This window comes from Erithacus rubecula (genome assembly GCF_903797595.1).
Source record: "Erithacus rubecula genome assembly, chromosome: 3".
NCBI lineage: Eukaryota > Metazoa > Chordata > Aves > Passeriformes > Muscicapidae > Erithacus > Erithacus rubecula.
In genome coordinates this window covers 28,069,652-28,091,922 of record NC_136689.1, presented here as the reverse complement: position 1 = coordinate 28,091,922, position 22,271 = coordinate 28,069,652, and the positions used below count along the sequence as shown (strand labels likewise).

Below are 22,271 nucleotides of genomic sequence, written 5' to 3'. Positions count from 1 at the left end.
TTTCAGCCCAATCACAACTTGGGTTTTCTTTTGCTTTTAACAAAGTTTTAGCAGTGCCAGAGCCTGCATAAATTGACAGAAGAATTTAAGGAGACTTTTGCATATGCAAACATGCAGTATTGTTATAAATCTCTCTCACAGGCATGAGGAAAGTTTACTGCAGCAAGACAACCAGAGGAGGCTGGCAAGCAGTGCTTTCTGTATCTTGAGCAAAAGTCTTCCATCCCTTGGCTCCTGCACATGGCTATAAAAGAAAGACCATGGAAACATCAAGGCAATACAGAAAATCATTGCAGTCCTCCTACCTGGCATGCATAGAAGTGACCAGTTATTTTCACAACCACCTGATCATTTTCATCAGGTGTCTGGTCACGAGGGACTACAACTTCTGCACTTGTCAAGTTTTGAAGCTCATTTACCTATAAACAGATAGTAGAAGTCAGAAAACTTTAAACTAACAAATGCAATACAACCAAAGATTCAAAGATTCTGACTATTGAAACATCATCCTCTAAGCTACATTTTTTAAAGCTCCTCACTAACAGAAAGCATCTTTATGCATCAGTGTGCACTCTGCAAGATGAGCCTCTTGTGTCTCTTAACATAAATTAGCACCAAGTCCTCTGGGCTTGCAGAAGTGTTTTAAAGACCAAATACAACACACAGAAGGTGTTAAATACATCACATAAAAAAGCAAATAGATGCCACAGTATTTACAGTTGAGTTTAAAAGTGTAAGGTCAGAAAAATCATATAATATAGGGAAGGAAAATGCCAGAGTATTTATACACTTTTCTTTCAAAAACCTGCACAAGATGGAGAACTTCAGACTGCACAGCTGAGAAATTCTGTTTGTTTAAATTATTTTCAGCAGCTTATCTGACTTCCATAGTGTTAAGTAGAGGTAAGTTAGAGTCTTTATCTCACCAAAACTTATTTTAGAAATGCTTATCATTGTGTAATTAAAGTTTTAGATGAACAACTTCTCAGGCATGTTTGTCCTTAAGCCTCTTACCACTGCAAGCAATGGAAGAGGCCACATTCCCTCCTGACACTTGGCTTAAAGACCCTGTTGCACTCAGGATGGACACCCAAGACTGGGCCATATCTTTGCAAATATCATCTAGCTCCTGACTTAAAACTATATGAAAATACTTGAACACCAGCAGGGCACCAGCACCTTTTGAGGATTGAAAAATCTCAGTGATGTTATTATATACAATAAACTGAGCCTAAGGAATGCCACCAATGTAACTCAAACAAAGACAGGTACACTTGTTTTGGTAATGCTGAGGTCTGACATGTCTTAAATTCCTACCATTTATTTACAAATAATTATTATTTAAATTATTCTAAGATTGGCTTCAACTCCACAGCAGAAGAAAGGAAAATGTAAGAAGTACAGCTAAAGAAATAGCTCTTGCTTTAATGTAACATCAAAGAATTAGTTTAGCTTAAACTTTAAGCTTCACATGCATATACACACTGAATATGAAACAGAACTGAGCAACACTAAGGGTTTTATTTCAGCTACTTACTGTTTTGCCTCCTTTACCAATAACTCTACCAGCAGCATAGGATGGCACTTTTATATGAGCCTCAAGTTTCACTTCTTCTTTAGGTCCAAAGAAATTTTCTTCTTTAAGTTTTCCATAGATTCTGCCTTGAGCCTGCAAAATTGCTTTCAGTTAGAGAATGTTCTTCTTGAAATCTAGTTAACACCGAGAAATTCCAAAGAGAGGAGAATTCTTAGTACAAAATCCTGACCAAGTGTTTTCCCTAATAAATACACTATTTTTCTGAAATAAGCCTTTAGACCAAATTAGGAAGTGCCAGTGCCCAGCTTTAAAGATTGCTTGACAAACCAGGGAACACAGCAATTCAATAGAGATCATTATTATTATGCTTTTCAGTAGAAATACTGCTTTTAGAAGAAACTCATTTCTGTATAGGTAAAGACTTGAAAGAAGACATGTCAGGCAGAAGTTTTTTATTACACTCAGAAACACAATATGCAATTAATTGACTCAGAAACCCATTCTTTTAAGGATGCTAAACTAAAAATACCACAACACCCTCAACAAGTCATGGGATAAAGATTCCAATTGGAGCAAAGAGTTTGTTTTACAATCCATTACAAATTGTTTAAAAATAAATAAATTTGCACTTGCTCAAATTTCCAAAGTAAAAAAAACAAATTGCCCAAATATAAGTAGTACCATGGGAACAATATTATTCCAACCAGCACACAGTTCCTTTTTCTGGGAAACACACAAGTGCCAGATAGCAAAAAGAATGTCCACTGAGAGTAAGGTTGTAAATTTCTTGATTTTTAAACACGTTTATTTCCTTAATCACTGTTTATCAGAGAATTTGTGAGAAATGGTAACTAAATCTTCTACTCTGTGGCTCCTATGTTCAAAAGAACATACATTACTGCCAAATTATAACGAAAGATGGGGTGTGGACTTCTTTAAAAAAGACTGTAGATAGTCTTGCAACATCTCAAATCTTTCAGTTCTTAGAAAAATCTTTAGGAAAGGAAACAACCTAACTGGGTGCAAGCCCCTGCACAGCAAAACAGTGGCTGAAATGTGCTGTCCACACTAGATTCCACTCCACTTTCATGTATCCCAGATCCAAGCCAACACAGCCATGCATGAACAGTGGTGTCACAGGGATGCCTGAACTCTAGGGAGCACTGCAGCAGAGGCTCTGAACAGTGACATGTTCTCTTCCCATTGCCTTGCTAGCAACTAGCCCTGCACACTGCAACACCTTCAGGCTGCAGCAGCTGAGGAAGAAAGGGATGCACCCACTGCAGCTACTGGGGATGTGAGTCACAGACAGCACAATAGAGTAAGGAAAGGATGCTGAAGCCACAAGCTCTAGGATAACACTGCCTCTCCAAGAGCTCATTGCTCATCTGAGCAGCAGCTGTTCCCTCTTCAAATTATTGGGCACCAGTTTACATTCTTGGTGCCCCAACAACCACTGCCCCAAGAGAGGAGACCCTTCTTAATCAGAGTTTAAGGAGAGCACTAATGAATCATGCACCTGGCTGTAAGGCCAGTTTCAGGTTAACAGTAGTGATAAAAGGAAGGACTGAGCTCTGCCTCTGCTCATCCCAGCCAAGAGGGCATTGCTCAAAGAGCAGCTGAAAGACTGCAAGGTCTGGAGTTGAATAAAGCCCCAAGGGGTAATCCCTTTCCTCCATAAAACCAGCATACTCCAGGAGCATTGACTGTGCTACTACACTGATGCACCTTTGCAAGCAGAGCTCAAGTGTAAAGTAGTGACTGACTGATCTGGTTTTAACCTATATATGAGGTGCAGAAAAGGGACACTTTCCTCCTTGCATGAGTCAGGTTGGAGAGAAGAGCTGCCAGAGAAACTCTCTGGGGCTTCTGGTTTATCCTGGGGAGGAAACCTGAGGACAAAGCTTTGCCTACATGAAAAATCAGGCCCAAATTTCCTTTGGTGTGCTATTCCTTGAGGGCAAGTCCACTAACATCTGATGAAAACAAAGAGTAGCCAGTATCTGACCTTGTGCTGGCCCCAGATCATAAGAATACTCAATATGTGAAACGTCCCATGTTTCATGGGATGTCCATGAGCATCCCTAGCCCACATGCACACAGAAAATATTAAGGAGACAGAATTTCCTAGTCTTGCTTTTCCTTCAATGGCATCTCAAATGCATATGGTAATTGAGCAACAATCCCAAGTGGATCTGAATTTGTTATTACCAATGCAAAATACCAGCCCTGATAATTTTCCAAAAATCCTAAAGGCATTAATGAAACTGATTTCCCTGAAGTTTGTGCATCTCCTTTTTGCAAGATGCCCTGAAGCAAAAATACAAAGTCAAAAATGAGAACAGGCAAGAAGAAAATGCCAGGATACAAACTCTCAAGTGACTTTCTACATGCTCCACATCTGTGATGACACCAGGCTGCTGCACTAAGCTGCCTGCATCACTCCTAGCATGGTCAACTCCTTTTGGGGTAACTAGATTTATCCCTTGACATTTAAGGCAGAAGGCCACTCTGGAGCTTAATTTGAACACAGATGGGATAATTGGGTTGACTATCTTCTTGTAGTTGTAGTGGAAATACAATTAGAAATCTTGCATTTGTCTGTAGAGCTACCCAAAAAGGATTTTCCATTTGGCACAAAAGAGCAACCTGGGAAGACTCAATTGCATCTTGTCAGCTTTGTTTTTCCAATTAAGCATACAAAACTGTTGCACATACCAAGATAGATTAAAAGACTCAACTCAAAGTGCTTGTAGATAGAAGAGACATTTAGGAATGTAATATGGCCATATTTTAATCCTAGGCTTGATTCCTACTTAAATGAAATACCCATGAGTTTTCAGATGACCAGAATGTGGCCTCTAATAGTACTGTATTACTCATATTCCTATGAGACACCTTTCAGCAAAAGGAAAGCAAAACCCAAGTGTTTACTAAAATTCTGAGTAAAGTGTACTTGGAACCAGGAGTTTTGTTTTCAATATTGTCCCTTAGGATCCAAAGGCCACAACACACTGATAAGTTTTGGTATGTTGTACCTTGAACTGAGCTTCTGGAGGTCCAGTGATGATAACCATTCTCAGCTTAGCATCTGGTCCTTCAGCAGGGGCAATCTGGAATGGATAAACATAGCTATTGGTAGCTGTCTTTTGAAGAAAAAGTTTAAAGCCACCTCCTCCCCATTTCAGTCTCACATTCTGTTCAGGAGTGAAAAATTATTCGTTACAGCAGCAGCATCACACTTCAGTCATGACGGGTTTGTTCTCTTTTAAAGTGCATTAATTAGCTGTAATGAAATATGGAGAAACTGGCTAAACCACCATGAGCAAATTTACTTCTGAAAATTAAAGACACAGCTACTCATCCACACATGGCAGAATCCCACACGGCGTTTTCATGTGGCTATGAGTGATGTAAAACATGTAGCCTTCAAAAAGACAACGCTGGTTAATAAACTGAGATTCTCATCTCTCCCAACTAGCTTGAATAGTCTTTCTAACAAGTTTTGCTCATTAGCAAAAGCTTGCATCCCTTCCCCTGAGAACAGAGGATCACTTTACTGTTGTAACTAATCAGATCCAAAACATTCCTCTATACCGGACAATGTGTGACCCAAATAAAAATTAAGCTCCACCAGAGCTGAGACAGAGATGCCTGTAGGGTCTTTAGCAGTCCATGTCACCACAACAGTAAGATTCTGTGGGTGTTGTTCTCAGACTCCAGTGGCACTGAATAATTCAAACTAGCCTCTGACATTCCGAATGAATCTTTTGTTTATCACAACTGACATTTCCATTGTTGCATCTAGTATTACATAGCTGCTGTTGAATGAGCAATATATTAAACACTGCAGAATTTCATCTCAGCTGTTGGCATAGGGATGTTATTCATATTTAACAGCTGTAGTTTATTTCACACAAATTACCAGTCACCAGGCATCATTTTCACCAAAGAATTTTGCTAAGGAAAGTTCATAACATTATTCATATTGTACCCTAAGATGGAGAAGTCATTACATACTAGTTATCTGGTTTGCATATCTATTTTCTCATTATTTATGAATTCCAATTGGGTATATCTAAAAATACACATTAATTTTACAGTAGTTCATTGATATAACATGACATGGTAAGAACAAGCACAGACTAAATCCATTCATTCTTTGGAACAAATATTTTAGAGGAGCAAAATTTCAGGGCATATTTAGAGGCAGCTGACTGAACAGAGTCCAGCCTGACAATTGTCATTCATGTAAAGTGGACAGTTTTGTCTCTCAGTTACCTCTAGTTTTCTCAGTGAACACCAGCACCTTCATTTAAATTTTAGGAAAAATATTTTCCATCAAGCCTTTATTACATCTTATGTGTGTCTTGCTTTGATTTTATCCTAGAACATTCTATTCTCAGAAGCTGGGGTAAAACATGGCTGAGGGCTGCAAAAGAAACATGTACCAACTAACATTTCAGGGTCTGAAGGGGTAACCTATGAGAATTCTGTTTGTGTGTCTGCCCTTGGAAAAAGTAGTTATATGCATACAAATAATATACAAGGGGTGAATTTAACTTCTGAGATTAAACAACTTTACATTCCTAACCAGAAAACAACAAAAGTTCTATATGCCAAGCCACAAACTGACAACTTTATGCACCCAAACCCCAGCTTTCATCAGGAAGGACTGCTCTGGAAGGAATTTATAACCAAGGAGATGACAATTGTTCACAACAGGTCCCAGCAGTGTAGCACAGGGTGAGCTACAGACAGCTCAAATCTCTGCCTGGCTCTTTAGCTGAATGTGGGAGTCTGCTGGAGTCCCACACTGAGCCTGCACTGCCAAGCAGTGACCCCCAGCACTGGAACACAACCTGAGCTCAGCAAGAGCCATGTGCACCTCTGAGGTGGCAGCCTGAACACTGCAGCCTTGTACAGAACCCAGAGCATCTGCAGTTTAGTCTTACATCATGGGGGACGAGTTTCACCAGGTCTACAAAGCTCAGCACGAGCACAGAGAAGATGCAGGAGGACCTAAAATGCTTTCAGCTGTAACAAGCTACAGCACAATTCAAAACCAGCATTATGCACAGAGTTACTTCCTCCACAAAGTATGGTTACTGCAGTTTGGCAAGTTAGAAGTCACTCAGGCAGCACTTCCTCCAACTGTCAGCTAAAAGCACAGATTCCTTGATTCACAATTTATTATTTTGCTCCAAAGTTGTGACAGAGGGCAGGTGGTCAACATGAGGGAGGTTTAGAAGTTTTGAATAATTTACCAGTTGCTATATTTAATACTTTCACACAGAAGCAAGCCTGATGCTCCACATAGTTCTGCCAGGTTACAGGTGCAGTTCTATTATTTTAATGAATAAGTACACATGCAGCTCCCCACCTCTGCAAGCATATCCTGTATACTTTTGTTAAGATTTAATCTTGTTTTCACAAAAAGTGTCTTTACTTTATTCCTACTGAAGGAACAAAAGACCAGAGCTTGAGAAAACTTTTTTTTATCTGAATTTAAATTAATACAGAAATGTTAAATGCGTGGGGTAGAGGGGTGCCAGCCAGTAGAGGAAGCCTGAGGCCACTGTTAGCCAGATGCATGAGAAACACTGGAAACTCCCTTTCCACTAAACTCTCTTCCAAGGACCAACTGAAGAACTAGTTTGGACGGGTTCTTGGAGGTCCAGGTTGTTTCATTTCTCTCTCCACCTAGCAGTACCTTCCATTCACTGCTTAAACTTTAGATACAAGCTGCAGGAATGGAGAGGGGAAGAGGAAATACATGTGATATATCACAGCCCCATGCAAGAGAGATTTGATAAAGAAATATTGACACCTCTCACTTTCTTCTGTTTCATTTTTCCCCTAAAAATATGGTTATTAGTGCTCAATTAATATAAACAATCTGGGTAGTTTATTTAATATTCTGCTCAAAAAAGGATGGAGTTGGGCAGTGTGTCACTGGTTGACTGGCCAATAGCACTAGGCAAACCACACACAAGACTAATTCATCAGGGTTCCCCAATTATTTTGCTCTGCATACTTAGATGAACACCTTCCAAGCCAAGCTCAGCTTCACCAAGCTCAACTCAGCATAGCCAGCTCCTGCCCTGTGCCCCAGACTTCTGGCAGATCCCTGCCATAGCACTCACTAAACACATCACCTCCTCTGAAACAAAAATAAAGGGGGCTGAGAAGAAAACATTTGTTTTACTGTGCAGTAAAATGTCCATCTAACAGCAAACTGAAGCTACACACTGCACTTTAAATGCACTGTTCTTTAAACTTTCCTTTCTTTGTAATTTAGACCAAAACATTTTTACAGCATAGAACAGCAGAAAATATTATTTGTAAGAAAAAAGTGCTCATGCATCTAGAAAAGATGTGGTTACAAGGGCCTTAGTGGCCAAAAGCCAAGGCCTTCCTATGACTGCAACTGGTACTAATCCCTGCACACAGCCAAGGAAGATTCCACCAAATTGACTAAAACTCAAGCTTCTATTAGAGGTCAGCCTGTGCAAACCATCTTGTTCTTAGCTGCACCGAGGTGGTCGATACACAAACAGCTGGAAGTTAAACCTGCCAACAAGGTAGATGTGCTGTTTTAGAGCTGCCTGGCCCCAGGAGCCTGCAGCAGCACATGGGTGAAGTTACAACACTAACAATTCAGCATGGAGCCATTTGAGCTTGACAGCCCAGACCAATCCATGTGGAACAGAGCAAGGGTAGCCACCAGTGGAGGAAACTTCAAATGTGCTGCTGTGTTTAGAAGGGGAATTCACCCCACCAATTTTCACTTTACCTAAAGCAAGGAGAAAGCCTTTAAGCACTGCATCATTAAGGCACAAGTCTGTTTCTAAGACCACCAAAGTAGTTTTCTTTGCAGCTTATATTTCACACCTCAGGAGACGTTTGAAAACATGCTTCTAATTATCTTGTCTCAAGGAAGATTAAAAGATGATTTATAAACAAATGTACCATTTATCACATCACATTCTAAGCAAGGAGTGGGGGAGGATGTTCAGGAAAGCACTGCTTGTGCAAACTTGCTGAAAGTGTCACGTAGAATAGGCAGAAAGTTAGAGTTGGTGTAATAATACCTTAATAGATGCGCCTGCAAAACGAGAGAGTTGTTTGATGTGCTGTCCCTGCTTGCCAATAATAGCTCCAACTGCCAAGGCTGGGATGAACAGATGAACAGTTTCAGACTCGGGCTGTTGCTGTGGGGAAGAAGGAAAAATGCAGTGAATGTTTTTGAACATTATGAATCAGACTGACAGGAAAATGGGTACAGAACAGGCATGCATGGAAATGAGGGGGAAATCTCATTTCCCCCTGTGATGTCTGAGTATTAGGGGTCTGGCTTTTTTTTGGGAATCACAAAATTCACAGAACAAGAAAACCAGTTTAAGCCAAAAGAGGATTCTTTCATCTTGTATAAAACACTTGCAATTTTGATACTTAGAGCTTTAAAAAACAATCGAGGTGTTGCTTCTTTGTGAGGCTTTCACTCTTACCTGTCGCTGTCTGGATTCTCTTCCACGTGCAAGACCCTGCAAGTGAGGCTACTACAAGCAGAGAGGGGCTACTATACCCTGAGCAGGCAAACTCTTTCTAGTTTCCTAGTTATATTTTTAATTTTAGATTATGCTGAGAGCAGTACAACAACCTCACAGTTACAGATACTCTACAATTTCCTTTGTGTAGGAGTGATCTGGAATGATAGCCAGCTTGAAATCTGCCAGTGATTCCTCCTGTGTAACATTATGCAACAGTTGGAGCCCTGGCAGCAATCCTCACACAGGCTAGTAAATTAAACACCGTGTTTCTTGAAAGTGAGAGGACCCCAGCATTGCACCCACTGGATATCAGGCATCACTGCATCTTCCTGTTGCTTTCAAGCAGACACCCCAGCTGGAGAGCATGACATAATACTCGAGATCCTCTCCACATGCTGTGTAGCAATGATCAAACTGCAGGTTGCATATGCCACAGTAAGTCATGGCTGTTACCAGCCTCAGATGGGCAGAGCACTGTCGAGTGTGCACTGCCCTCCTGGACCATTGATCCATCCACTTCTGGCAGGATTACCTCTAAAAAACATTCCACACAAGCTTTTCTTTGAACTAGGAGGTCTTTTAGACAGTACACACCTCTCCTCAAGTTTTTCCAAGTTTTTCTTCATCTGTGTACCCCTCACATATGTCTGAAATTGGTTTTGCTCATCCTCTTAAGGATGAGCTTGTCATAAGACAAGCCAACAAGCCCTTTTCATGCACAGATCTTTTGAGACAAAGCAGACATCCTCATCCTTCCTTTCTCAGTACCCACCATGCAGACCAGCACTGAGCACCAGCAAGCAGAGCACGTGGGACCAGCCAAGCTCCTTTAGCTTTGCTCAGCTGTATACTTTGATAGAGATACAGACACATACAGAAGCTCACCCAAATAGCTTTTTTTCTATGGTATTTTCAGAAAACCCCCCACACCCCTATATGCAACACAAAGCAAAAAGCAGATGCAATCCTAAAAACATCATCCCCACTTATTTTTAAATTTAATTAACTTCTTTCAAGGTTAAGTCTTTTAAGGCAAAGTCCCACTGCATTAACCATAAACAAATCAGAACAAAATGCTCGTTTCCAAGTTTTACCACTTCATTTTCGGTAAACACAAGTCAACTGTAACCTCAGGGGATACAAATTCTGGGCACAGCTCCACTTACCAGGTGAAGAAACCCCAAAATAGGATATTGGGAACAGAAACACTTTAGGCAATTGCAACAGTCGCACAGTTTGTGTTCTCACACATACAAGGCATTAGGATTCATGGATTTCATGCTGGTTTGAGTCCACATGGATGCAGCCCTCCACACCCAGCCTCCCCACTGCCTTGTATGCTTTGAGGCCAGCAGGTCTGCAGATCCAGCTGATTAAGGCAGGCAGTGAGTCCCTGACCCAAATAATCAGAGCAACACACAAGTGGCAGTCTGTGACCAAGAGAGGAAGTAACAACAATTAGGGAATGGGAAAAGGTAGGAGCAACCCTTTTAATCTGCCTGTAGATCAGTTTAAAATGATCTCAAAACTACGCCCTAAAACTATGTGTTTGTAATGAAAGATACAGTCTCTTCAGTGTATATGTTAAACCACTTTCCAGAAGATTACTCATATTCTCCTCCTATTATTACAGATATTCTGAGTGTTGTCATAGTGAGTCCTTTTACATGTTCACTGTGAATCCAGCAAGATTTCCAGTAATTTAAAAATGCTACTGTAAGTACTCACTTGATCTTAGCACTTGAATAAATCGGTTCTAAATGGTTACAAGATAATGAAGCATTTGGGTTTTTCTAGTTTTGTTGCAAGGACTCATTCCAATCCTGAGAGTTTATCCACTGCCTTGCTTGCTCCTCTTCTTGACCCCTACATTCAATCATCCACACCTGCTCCAGCTCCTGCAAAAATCCACTGCTGAAGTTTTCCCTTTCACATGCTTTTCCACCCAGCCTCTTCCAGCTAATTACTACAACACTGCTGCAAATCAAACATGTAACTTGACTTGGTTTTCAAGAATTTACACAGCTTCTACCTAAATCCACCTCCAGACACATTTCTGTAGCATAGAAACAAATTAAACTTCATTATTTTTGTTTGCATATATTTCCTGCCTTCCCTCTGTTGCCCATCTGCCTGCTGAGCAGTTTTCCCCTCTCCTTCCCAAAGCTTGATTTCAAGCCACTTTCTTGGCTGGATTCAATTCACCACTGAAATTCCTGTTTGCTGCCTCACCCTTAAACATGAAACATGGACAGCAAAGGCAACAGAAGATGTACATGTACCCAACTCTACAATCAGCTCACTCTAGCACCTTCCTCCCATTCTTCCTCATAGTTTTGACTTTTTGATACATTTCAACTTCCTTTTTCCTAAAGGACTTTCTAAAGATTATTTCTTATGTGAGTGACTGAGGTTCTTTAATACTAAACTTTCATTATGGTGTAATAGTGGTATATGTTTATTAAGGAAGAGTGGAGAATTTGTCAATATTGAACTTTTCATACATTGGAATTTTTAATATTCTTGTCTGGAGTAGCACATTAGCATATACATATAAGCAAATCTCCAGTATAACATCATCCAAGGTTTAGAGAAATTATGTTATGCATGCTGATTTTTAACCACTCAAAAACCATACTGCTCTTTTTTTCCTTCTGGTAGAAATTAAGTCTAGCTAAGGCTTTTGAGAGTATCACAACACCAAGTTCAAATTACTATCTGTCCATCTCCTTAGCCACAATAATTTTTAAATCCTTTTGTACTTACTGGAAACCTAGCCTGCAAAAGAAACACATCAAAACATAATGCAATGACTACACCATCCATCAATCTTACAGATGCTTCTGGGGATCTCAGGATGGAAGAAAATCAGCTATAATTTAATCTTACCCATGCCATACCACATAAGTCATGCAGCTTTCCAGGAACTCCTAACATCAGTTATATCAGAAATAGATTCCTAGATCTTAAACATATGTTAGAAGCACTAAATTTAGGGAACTGATTTCCCACTCTGTGAAATCTGAGCTTCAGCGTTCACTCCCTCATAACCAAGTTTGCTTAAATATATACTTATAACTTAAAAGCCAAAATATGTATGTGGATATATTTTTGGACAGGAGTAAGGTCTCCTGGACAATTTTCTCCTCTTCCTTATTCAGTTTATTTTTTTCCCCACATAAGAAAATATTTTATTCAAAGTCAGCCCAGCCATAGGAACTGACAGGAATGCAAAAAGAAAATCTTTTAAAGTAGTAGCCTAAGTTCACCAAGATTTATAGTCTATACTTGCACCCTAATTTGCTAGTAACCATCTCCAGTGTCTGTGGTGCACAAATCCAGCAATATTTGCAGTATGGGTTCATGGCTAGTCCACCCAAATAAGAGAAGTTTATCTTGTGTGGCTGTGGCCCACAGACACCACTGAGATATTCACTTCAATGGAGAATTTAGATTGATTTGGGGCTCTGTGTTTTTTTCTGTATTTTTTTGTTTTGGGGTTTTTTTTGTTTTTTTTTTTTTTGTGTTCTAAGAAAAGAGCTCCAGAAACCAAGATTTCTTAGATATAAGAAACAGATTCTTCAAAAGCATGGTGACCAGAAGCAATTAATTCAGTCCATAAACAACTAAAAATTCTTGCTTTGTTTCTGCAAAAATCAGTCTGCCTTAGTCACAAAACAGGGTTGATAAGGAATTATTGTGTACATCCAGCACATTGAACTAATGAAAACAATTTTAAATGCTGGTTTTGTTCATTAATTGGATTCCAATTTCCATCCAAATGTTGTTGTTCTGATGAAAATCAGAAGTTAAAATTAATCAAGCAAATATGAAAAGCATCATTCATCACTTTTAACAGAAAATGGAAACAATACATTACCCAAAGCAAATGGCAATCTGCATACTTGTAAAAATAAATATATTCACTGTAAGCAAAGGTACAGACCACTCCAAGGCTTTCAGAAAGGTAACTAAAGTACACATGTAAAATTTTGTGAGTCAAATCAGATTTCCTCCCTGCTCATTTAACTCATTATAGAAAATGGTGATCTAACACAGAGATGGAAATTAATCTACCCCACTGGATGACACTGAGCAACTGCTGCAGCACACTATTAGCTCTGACTTGACACTAACACAATTCTTTCCTGGAGCAGCTTGGATACACCTCTTTCCATACCTCCTGCAAGACCCTGAGCTCCAGCCATCTGTCCCTAATCCATACCAACTATTTATTTATTTTTTTTTAAAACATTTCTCTTTTAAATTCCCACCACTTCTACCCAAGACAAGTTCATCTGTTGGTAAATCCTGCAGCCCATGGCTGCTTCCCCATCACACTGGGCTCACCTGGAGCCCCTGCACTGCAGGTAGCATCAGGATTATCCCCTTCACTCCAGCCAGACCCTGCAGCCCTACAGGAGATTTTCCCTTCTGCTGCCAACCCTACCACATTAACTCTTAGGAAACACAGACATCATTTCCTGGTTTCCAGAGCTTCAGCAGGAGTGAGGTTCTTACCCTCCATGGGATATTGCCACTAGTCTTTCAGGAACACCAGAGCTAGAAGCTCTCCCAGCCAAGAAAATTTGCAGATTCACTCTTCTTTCTGCAATTCTTGCTTGCAGGGCTAGAAAGATTTGTAGAGACCATCTGCCCTTAGGATAAGGCTGTTATAACTCTTCTCTGCCAACTCCTGATGCATCAGTCCTACAAACTGCAGAAAGCCACACAGGAGGAAAGCTTTTCCCCTACCTGTTAGGTTGTCAGAAGGAAAAGCATTGTTCTTCATCTCACACTTGGGTAACAGCCATAGCACAGCCAGACAAGAATGAAAACTCAGAAAAAGAAAGCTGCGACCCTCCAGGTAAAGAGTGGTAGGTAAAAAAGCAGGTGCTAAGCCACTACAGGTGGAGGAATGGACACCCTATTTGAAGAATGGCATTTGAAAAACAAAAAGAACAACACAGAAAACAAATAATACACAGAAAAGCCAACAGAGGTTTGCCTCCTCAGTTCTTCCCCAAGATGACCCCTCCCCTCTTAATTTTGGCTGTTGCTAGGTCAGTCCACAGCTCCCTCGGTCAGCATGAGTGTGTGGTGTGATCTTACCCATGGCTGGGCTCATAAGGGGTGTCATGTTTGTTATTTATGTACCTCAAGCTAATTTGAGCATTAATATGAATCTTTTTCTGCAAGCCTGCCAGCAGCACAAAATTTTTTCCAGTCTTGTGCTTAAGTGTCTCAACAGACCCCTTGCTCCATCAAATGCATGTGGTTGGTAAATCACTGGCAACATTTGGGATAAGGCTGCAAAACTTTAAAAATATTGCACCCACTGAAGTAAATAGGCTTTTAAGCCAGACATGAATGAGAGAAGAATCAGATCTTTCCTGGTTTCTAAGCCTGCTACAGTTTGTGTTGCAAATTAATTCCCTTAGCATGAGATGTTTATTATAAGTCACAAAGTCATGTTATCTATTTTGATCAGCATCAGGTTTTTCAGTTGTAAGGGAAATAATTATGAACTGTTTTAAGACTGCATGGAGCTACCATCTAGCCTAGTGAGATACTGGGTTTGGGGTTTTATTTTTTACATAGTAAACAAATCCACTTTGTAAAAGCAAATTAATACAGATAGTAGGTGACTGCATTAAAAAGTTCCTTTTTTTTTGCATTCTCCCTCCTCCCCAACAACCATGATTACCAAGACAAGGCAGATTTGCAGACAACTCATTCAGTCTTCAGAATTCCCTGAGTTTGTCAGGAAATGAGGTATCATATTATTCAAGCCCTGTACCAGATCCAAAGCCAAAATTTAAACCACGTTTTTGCAATGTACTGTGAAGAATTATCCTGGCCCACAGCTATATTAAATGCTCTTATTTATTTAGTAATAAAAACTTGCAGCAAGAGGAAATGAAGATTAAACCAAGTATCCTTGAAGACATTCTAGTTGGATTTAAGGCACTGATAAGAAATAAGCTTGAGGTAATGGTGAAAGAAATCCTAGTGCATTCATTTAGCACTAATAATGCTAAAAGTTTAAGCCTTCATTGGAAAAAAGGGGCTCATTAAAGAAAAAATTTTAGTAGGTAAGTCTAACATGATCCATAGTTTCACAACATCCTTGCAGATACCTTGTGTCACCATCTTGTACAATCACCGAGCTGAAGCGGTGCCTCGACTCCCTGCACCCTCCAAGCTTTCTATCAAAATCAAACAGATTCTGGTTCATGTTGAGAGTCTAAAGCTTTCTGCCATATTTACTGCCTGAAAAGCCAAGACCACATTCAGAAGAATTCTGCACTGCTGAATTCAGTCTATCAAGAAGTAGCAAAACCATTTAAAAGAAGCAATGCACATTTTCAATGTTGATCTGCACACTAAAGCATTGCTCATATTACCATGTACAGCCACCATCCAGCCAGGCTTTCCCCTTCCAATGAACCCCAGGTTAATCCAAAATGCTCCCCTTCAGTGTAACTGCAGCATCTGGGACACACAGCCCATGGCAGGATGTGCAGCTCTACCTCTTTCAGCCCCACAAATTGTGTGGGTGCCCTCATCCATCTAGCTGAGCTGGTCCTCTCCTCTTGGTTGAAAAATCTAAGAATGATCCCACCCCATCTACATTTCCATTTTGGTGACTAGCACATTTCAATACCTGAAACTCAAAGAAAGCTGGTTCTTACACAGTGGTCAATACCTTAAGTGAGATGCCACTAAACAATTTCACTTAGTACTACCCATTCCACTTCTTGGCTCTCAAATTTAGTACTTTTCATCACTATTGTCTTCTAACTGGGAATCTTCTTGGACTACTACAAGTCTCTAAAAGGACAACATATATCAGAAGTTTTTCCAACATGAGAGCCTAGCTAGCAACAAGGGAATAGAAATCACAGAAGCAGAGAAGGAACATTTTCTGGCAGGCTGATTATAAGGCATCTTACAAGCAGGAACTGGTTTGACATATTTCTGAACATGGCATGAACTTTTTGTTTTTGCAAAATCTGACTGGCCACAATGCCAAAAAAAGCAATCTGCCACCTTTTATTCAGAACAGAAAGCCAAAATCAGGAATCAACATAAGGAACAGATTGTGAAACTATGTAAGCAGGAATTTTGCTGGCCATTCACAAGCAGCAAGCATAGGTATTCAGTGTTGCAACACTGTATGACCACCAAAAAGTATATGTATAAAACCACTTCCACTTCAAAAATCATAGCTGTGACACAGCAGCCAGATGGGTACTCAAAACCTGTGGAAGTTGCCCATGAAATCAGTGGTTTTTGGAAGATGCAGGTACTCATCAGCTCTGGTTTATAAAGGCACTGCTCTCAGATTCCATGACAGCTGCCAGAAAAACAGGTTGTGTAAACACAAAGATCACTTATTTTTCCATCATGTTTAACTAACAAACAAACCAGAGATGGAGCCAGATACAACAGAATGAGGACTTGACCTACTTTTTTTTCTGGCCTGAAGGAGCTCAGTACACTCTAGTAACAAAATATTTGGCACCTTAAGGAATTAAATTTCCCATTTAGTTTAACATTCAGAAGGTATAGAACCTGATACTTAGAGCTTGAGGATCTGAGGTGGTCAAAGGAACTCAAATCTTCCCATAAGAACCTAAAAGCAGGGGACCCACATAAATTCTAACTCTCTTGTTCCAAGAAGCTACAAATATCTCTACAAGGATTCAAACCTGCAGTGAAGAAGAAACCATTTTCATTTTAACAAGCATGGCTTACTAGTTAACAAGTGATGCTATTTGCATTATGACAACCTTAAACTGTAAAAGAAGCTATTAAGAATAACTGGAGGCTTCAACACCTCACAAAACTACCACTGACTTGCCAGATCTTCATACATCATATGGTGCCAATTGCACTTTTTCTCCCCTCACTGAGGGGTTGGTCCATCTCCAGAGGCAGAATAGTTTGAGTGCCCTGGACATTGTGTCCCTGCCAACACAGCATGGCAGAAGCAGGAGGCTTTCAACACAGTGGGAAAACCAACTATTTTCTCCACAGGGCAAAACAATCCCACAATGTTACACACCGTGAAGTAAATTTTTTAGTTGTCAAAAAAATGCATCATTAATGGATGTAAGAAATTAAGCATCAGTGAAGGTGCATTTCAAAGCACTGAGGTTACAATCTTCAAAAGAAGTGTAATTAGCTGGTAGATTTTTTTCACACAATTCTGTTGTCCTATAGTGCCCTTCTCAAGATTGTATGTGCTGCACATGTATAAATCTAATTTCACAGATATAAAATCATTTTGTAAAAAACACTGGCAAATCCTTCTTCACCCCCCCAAGAAAAATCACATCCTCTTTTGGCTGTGGGACAGCTTCTCAAAAATCATCTACTGCTTAACAAGCTGGGCAAATTGGGGCAAAGCCACTTGGAACTACACACATTATGGATGTACAGACATGACTACCTCTGGGTAGATGTAACAATTGCACAAGCTAATCCTATCAAACCCAGACATCCAAAGGAGCCCAACTGCACCAAGCAAGGGTCAAAGTACCTGGAAGCATAGGACAGATTTTCCTCTTCCTTGTCTTTCTCATTTATGCTCAGGGCATCAAATGAAGGCCCTCAATGAAGCAATTTTTCATTTTAAATTGCTTTTCTTTCCTGCCAAAAGCACAATACAGTTATTTCTTCTCTTACTTCTATGCAATATAGAAGATGTCTTCTTTACTCTTATTATTTAAGAAAATGACTGGAGAATAAAGAAGGAATCTTTCTCTTGACCACAACATCTTCTAAGGAGAAAGTTTTCCATTGGCATGTTCCTCACCTGCAACAAAAAGCTTCAAGAGATGGCAAAAAAAAGAATAAAGGAAAACAACCTATCAGCCTAACTGTACAAGACTTTTTTTTAGTTTTGTAATCAGAAAAAGGTGGTTTGATTTCTTGGTTTTGTTTAATGTATGAAACTACCTTTTTTTTTGTTTTTTGTTGGTTTTGGGTTTTTTTGTTTTTTTAATTTTCCTTTTTACCCCCTCTCTATCCCTAGATGCCTGTATGCATAATCACATAACCAGAAAATTTACTGTGAGGCTAAGAAAGTGCTTTTATTAAAGGCAGAGCTTCAAGAAGCTACAATGGGTGTCCAAAAAGGCCAGCAGAGAAAACATTCCCCCTGTGAGCAGAGGGGCATCTCTTCAGCCTAGCCAAGTTCCACAGGGCAGAAGTTCATGTATCTCTTCCATGACCTTACAGATGAAGGAGAGCAGCTGGTGTGAACTCCTCCCATGGAGAAAAGCTGTCTACCTCTCACCTGACTTTGAATTTACCTGCCATGACACAGAATTAATTCTACTACCCTATTTGAGGGCATCCAAGGGCAGGATGAGGTCTCCACAGGTAAGCCCTTCTTCCCCCATGCCCTTGGGATGCCAAATTTCAGACCCAGAGGCTGCAAAAAAAATGCAGTTGGATGTAAAATTAAACGTGCAAAGTTCCAATTATAAAGGGAAGGGTGCAACCCACTTAACCCCAGTAGGTGGGCCAGGTGTATTAATTGCATGACTGTACACAGTTGGACTTTAAGATAAGGATTTCTTGTTTGTTTGGTGCTTTAAAGCCTTGAGTGTTGCATGAGAACAAACTTCTATTCTTGAGAGACAAGTATGTGCATATTCTCCCCACAGTTCAGAAGACAGAAGCAACAACTTCATCAAAACAGCTTTGAGCAGTACAACACTACATCTGAAGCAGCTTGGCTGAAATACTTGTTAAATTTTTCTTTTTCTTTTTGTGGCAACATATCTTCTGGAAAACATAAGCATGGATGACATTCCCTTTTACAGAACCTTACTCTCCTTCTCACAGAAATCCCAGGTGCTCAGGTCATGACATTTGCTAGAAATGACAGTGGGCAGACTAACAAAGCTCTCTGCAATTGAGTCAGAGCAGCAACACACACAAGCATTTAAGTGCACAGCTAAGGAGAAAGGTTTAAGGATAAACAGAAAGTGGTGTTTTTCCCTGGCCCAAAAGCAGCTGGACAAGACATCAGGTACAAATAGACACAGAAAGGCTACTGGTCCTTAATATGGTCACACAAAGGCACAGATCAATTTAAAAAAAAGTTTGTTTGTATCACCAGGATCATAAGAGAAAAATCATGCCCATTTGACTGTAAAAAGAATTTTTAGCTGTTAATACTTTTAACCGAGGTGTTCAAATCCTACTTTTTCCTCAAACTATAAAACATTTCAATGATTCTCACATGTTCTGATTTGTTTGTCTCTTAGGAGCCAAGAGAAAAACCAAACAGATCTTGGATTTTTGCTAGAAGAGAAAGGAAAACTCAAGAACTAAAACACAACATGCAATTCCATTGCATCCCTTTTCAGCAACTGCACAAAATGAGTGCTTTGAGCAGGCAAACAGAGCTTGGACTCTGCAAATAAAATCATACCATTGCAGTATCAATAATTGTTGCTAGCAATAGGTAAAAATACAAAAAATGGATGGTTAGCCTGCACTGGTTGTGGTGCTCAGACCCTGTCAGCCACCTGCAGTGGCCATGTGCCCACATGTGTGTTTGTATCTGTCACCAGACAAGGACCAAGGACAACTTGTGCCTTCCTGTGGGGGCTCCACTGCCAGGACAGAGTAAAGCAGCATCCAGATTATTACTGAGACACAATCTGCATCTCATTAGATTGAATTAGATAAACCTTTGGTGTTGTAGATTAGAACCATTGTGGTGTAAGGTCTCTGAGTTACACAGAAATCATTCTCCTGAATGTGACCCAGTCCAAGGAACTAAATGCAAATTAGTGCTTGATAATAACATCATTTCCTAAGTTTGTGATACCAGAGTGTCCCTGAAGCAGCTGGAACAGTGTTTATGCTCTTGTCAAATGTCTTAGAGGCTTGCATGAAGAGGGATAGGATGAAGCATCACACACATGTTAACACAGCTAAACCTATTTAGCTACTCAGTCCCAAGCTCCTGGGTACAGAATGTTTAGGAATTCTTGGCTCCAGCTGTATGCATGAGCATTCAGGCCTGTCACTAAGCTCTGGCACAGTAACAAAATCCTAGATCTGTCTACAATGCAGGTTTCTCCTCTTTATACCCATGTAACAAAAAGCAGTACCAGGAATGTGACAGATAATTCTTTCAATAATTAAGATGATTGTTAGGAACAAGTCCTACACAAGGTCACAGCCACACCTTGTCACTAGAACAGATATGAAATATCAGCTCAGAAACCCTGCTGCAAATGCCCAGACTCACCCACTTAATTCTTCTGACCCAAGGAAGAGCCCCAGGCCAGTCCATCCCCACAAGGTGGAAAAAATACAAAGATGTTTCAAGAGCTTCAAGCCCACCCTCAGGCACAGCACAGGGGTGTCCAGGGCTCTCTGCATGGCTTGCAAGCACAGACTTCAGACACCTGGATGCCAAGAGGCCCCTTGTGATGGTGCAGCTGACACATCTGAGGAACACACCTTTGCCCAGTCAGACAAACAGGAGACAGGGAAGAGCCAGCCCTGTGCAGTGGGCAAAATTCACACTACACAAAAATAAGCAGCAGGATGCACTTCTTTACACCCTGATGCCAGCAGTGTTTTCAGAAAGGATTTCCAGTTGCCTGAAAGAGATATTCTCAATGCCCACTAATCCCTGCTCCCAAGCATAAAAGGACATGCACTGAAAGCAAGGTAATGGCACTTGGGTTGCCCAAATGCTTTTGTCTAAATAAGGAACTTGGTAACAAACAGCTCATAGGTAAATGGAAATAAAGTCTCCCTGGGAGCTGTTCATTAATTTTTCTTCTAAGATCTTCTTTCCCCAAAGACTCTTTTAGTTACACATATTTCATTTCAGTTTTTAAATCCCTCATGAGGTCTCCTAGCTCTCCCCCTGTGGTTACCTTTAGCCTTTCAAATTGTATAATTTTCTCCTTCAAAATATAGCCTGACATTTTTTTCCCTCTTTCTACTTCTGGATGCCCCAATAACCTATTTAATCAGTGTCTGAAAAATGCTCTACTAGAGGAAAAAAAATTAGAGGAGAGTAAAACTCAAAAGTTACAGAAAATTAATTAATACACAAGCAAGACTTAAAAAGTTTTCAAAATGGAAATAAATGCATCCATTCAAAGAATAGACTCATACTTTTTCTTTTCTCTCTTCAGAGAGCAACAAGCACTCCAAGTAATTTAAGTACAAACAGGTAAGATACTTCCCCTTGTTCATACATTTTCTTTAGAAGCCCTTAGTATCTGCCTCAGGGGCTGTATTGGTACCACCCCCAACCTCCACAAAATCTTCCCCCTGAATCTGTTTGTCCCTTCTTTCTGCATGTTAGCTTGTCCCACATCTAGACTGCAATGAGAGCCAATTCAGAGGACTGAGCACGAGCAGAGGCAAGAGAGTTCAGACAGTGGTCCTTCCAGCTGCACAGCTCCTACACTTTTACACAATGACATTTGGTTCTGGATGCTTTTTTCCAGATGTTGCCATTATCCTATTTCCAGAAACCTGGAAACTGCCAGAGATCTTAGCAGGCCAAAAAAGGTGCATTTGGGGGGGTAAAGGTGCACTAGCAACAGAGGGACAGACAGAAGTAACCAGCAAATTCAGCACTGTTTAGGTGCATATTTAAAGCAAAGCAAAAAGAACCACAACAGGGGGGGGAAAAGTGGGAAAGAAATGAAAATAAACCGAGTGATGAACTTGTGGGCTTACAGTATGAATCTCAAGAATAGCAAAGTAGTCTGCCAATCTGGAGTAAAGAGAAAGGAAAAGCCACACTTTTAATTACCAATAAAGAGAGTTATATACTTTTAACAAACCACATATAGTATCTCTTAAGAAAAACATTGAGGCAATTCATTACCAGAGATGGCATTTTATATAATACAGTGAAGCAGAAACCTATATTGTTTAGTTTAGTCTGCCAGTCTAATTGAAGTGCAGAAGGACTGCAAGGGAGAGAATTTGTTTGTCATAAATGGAGACTCTGCTATTGACAGTAAAATAACTGAGTATAAACATATTTCTATTGTAGCTTTCATTGAAGCACATTTTTCTGATAAAGCCACTATTATGCTCAATATATTTCATAATAGAGACATAACACCAAAGTTGTTCATTCTCACAATGCTACAAGAGAGGAATTTTTCCTGCTC

General features: G+C 40.1%; 1 protein-coding gene across 1 annotated transcript in view; it reads right to left on the bottom strand.

The window, feature by feature from the left end:
* The window catches only part of IGF2BP3 (insulin like growth factor 2 mRNA binding protein 3), a 108,934-nt gene that overhangs the window by 2,382 nt on the left and 84,281 nt on the right, over positions 1-22,271 (bottom strand). The window contains exons 12-15 of the mRNA XM_079302318.1: positions 8,632-8,751; positions 4,576-4,650; positions 1,538-1,669; positions 306-419 (exon numbers count right to left, since the gene is read on the bottom strand). Coding sequence (XP_079158444.1) covers positions 306-419; positions 1,538-1,669; positions 4,576-4,650; positions 8,632-8,751 — 441 coding nt within the window. The remainder of the gene's footprint in view (positions 1-305; positions 420-1,537; positions 1,670-4,575; positions 4,651-8,631; positions 8,752-22,271) is intronic.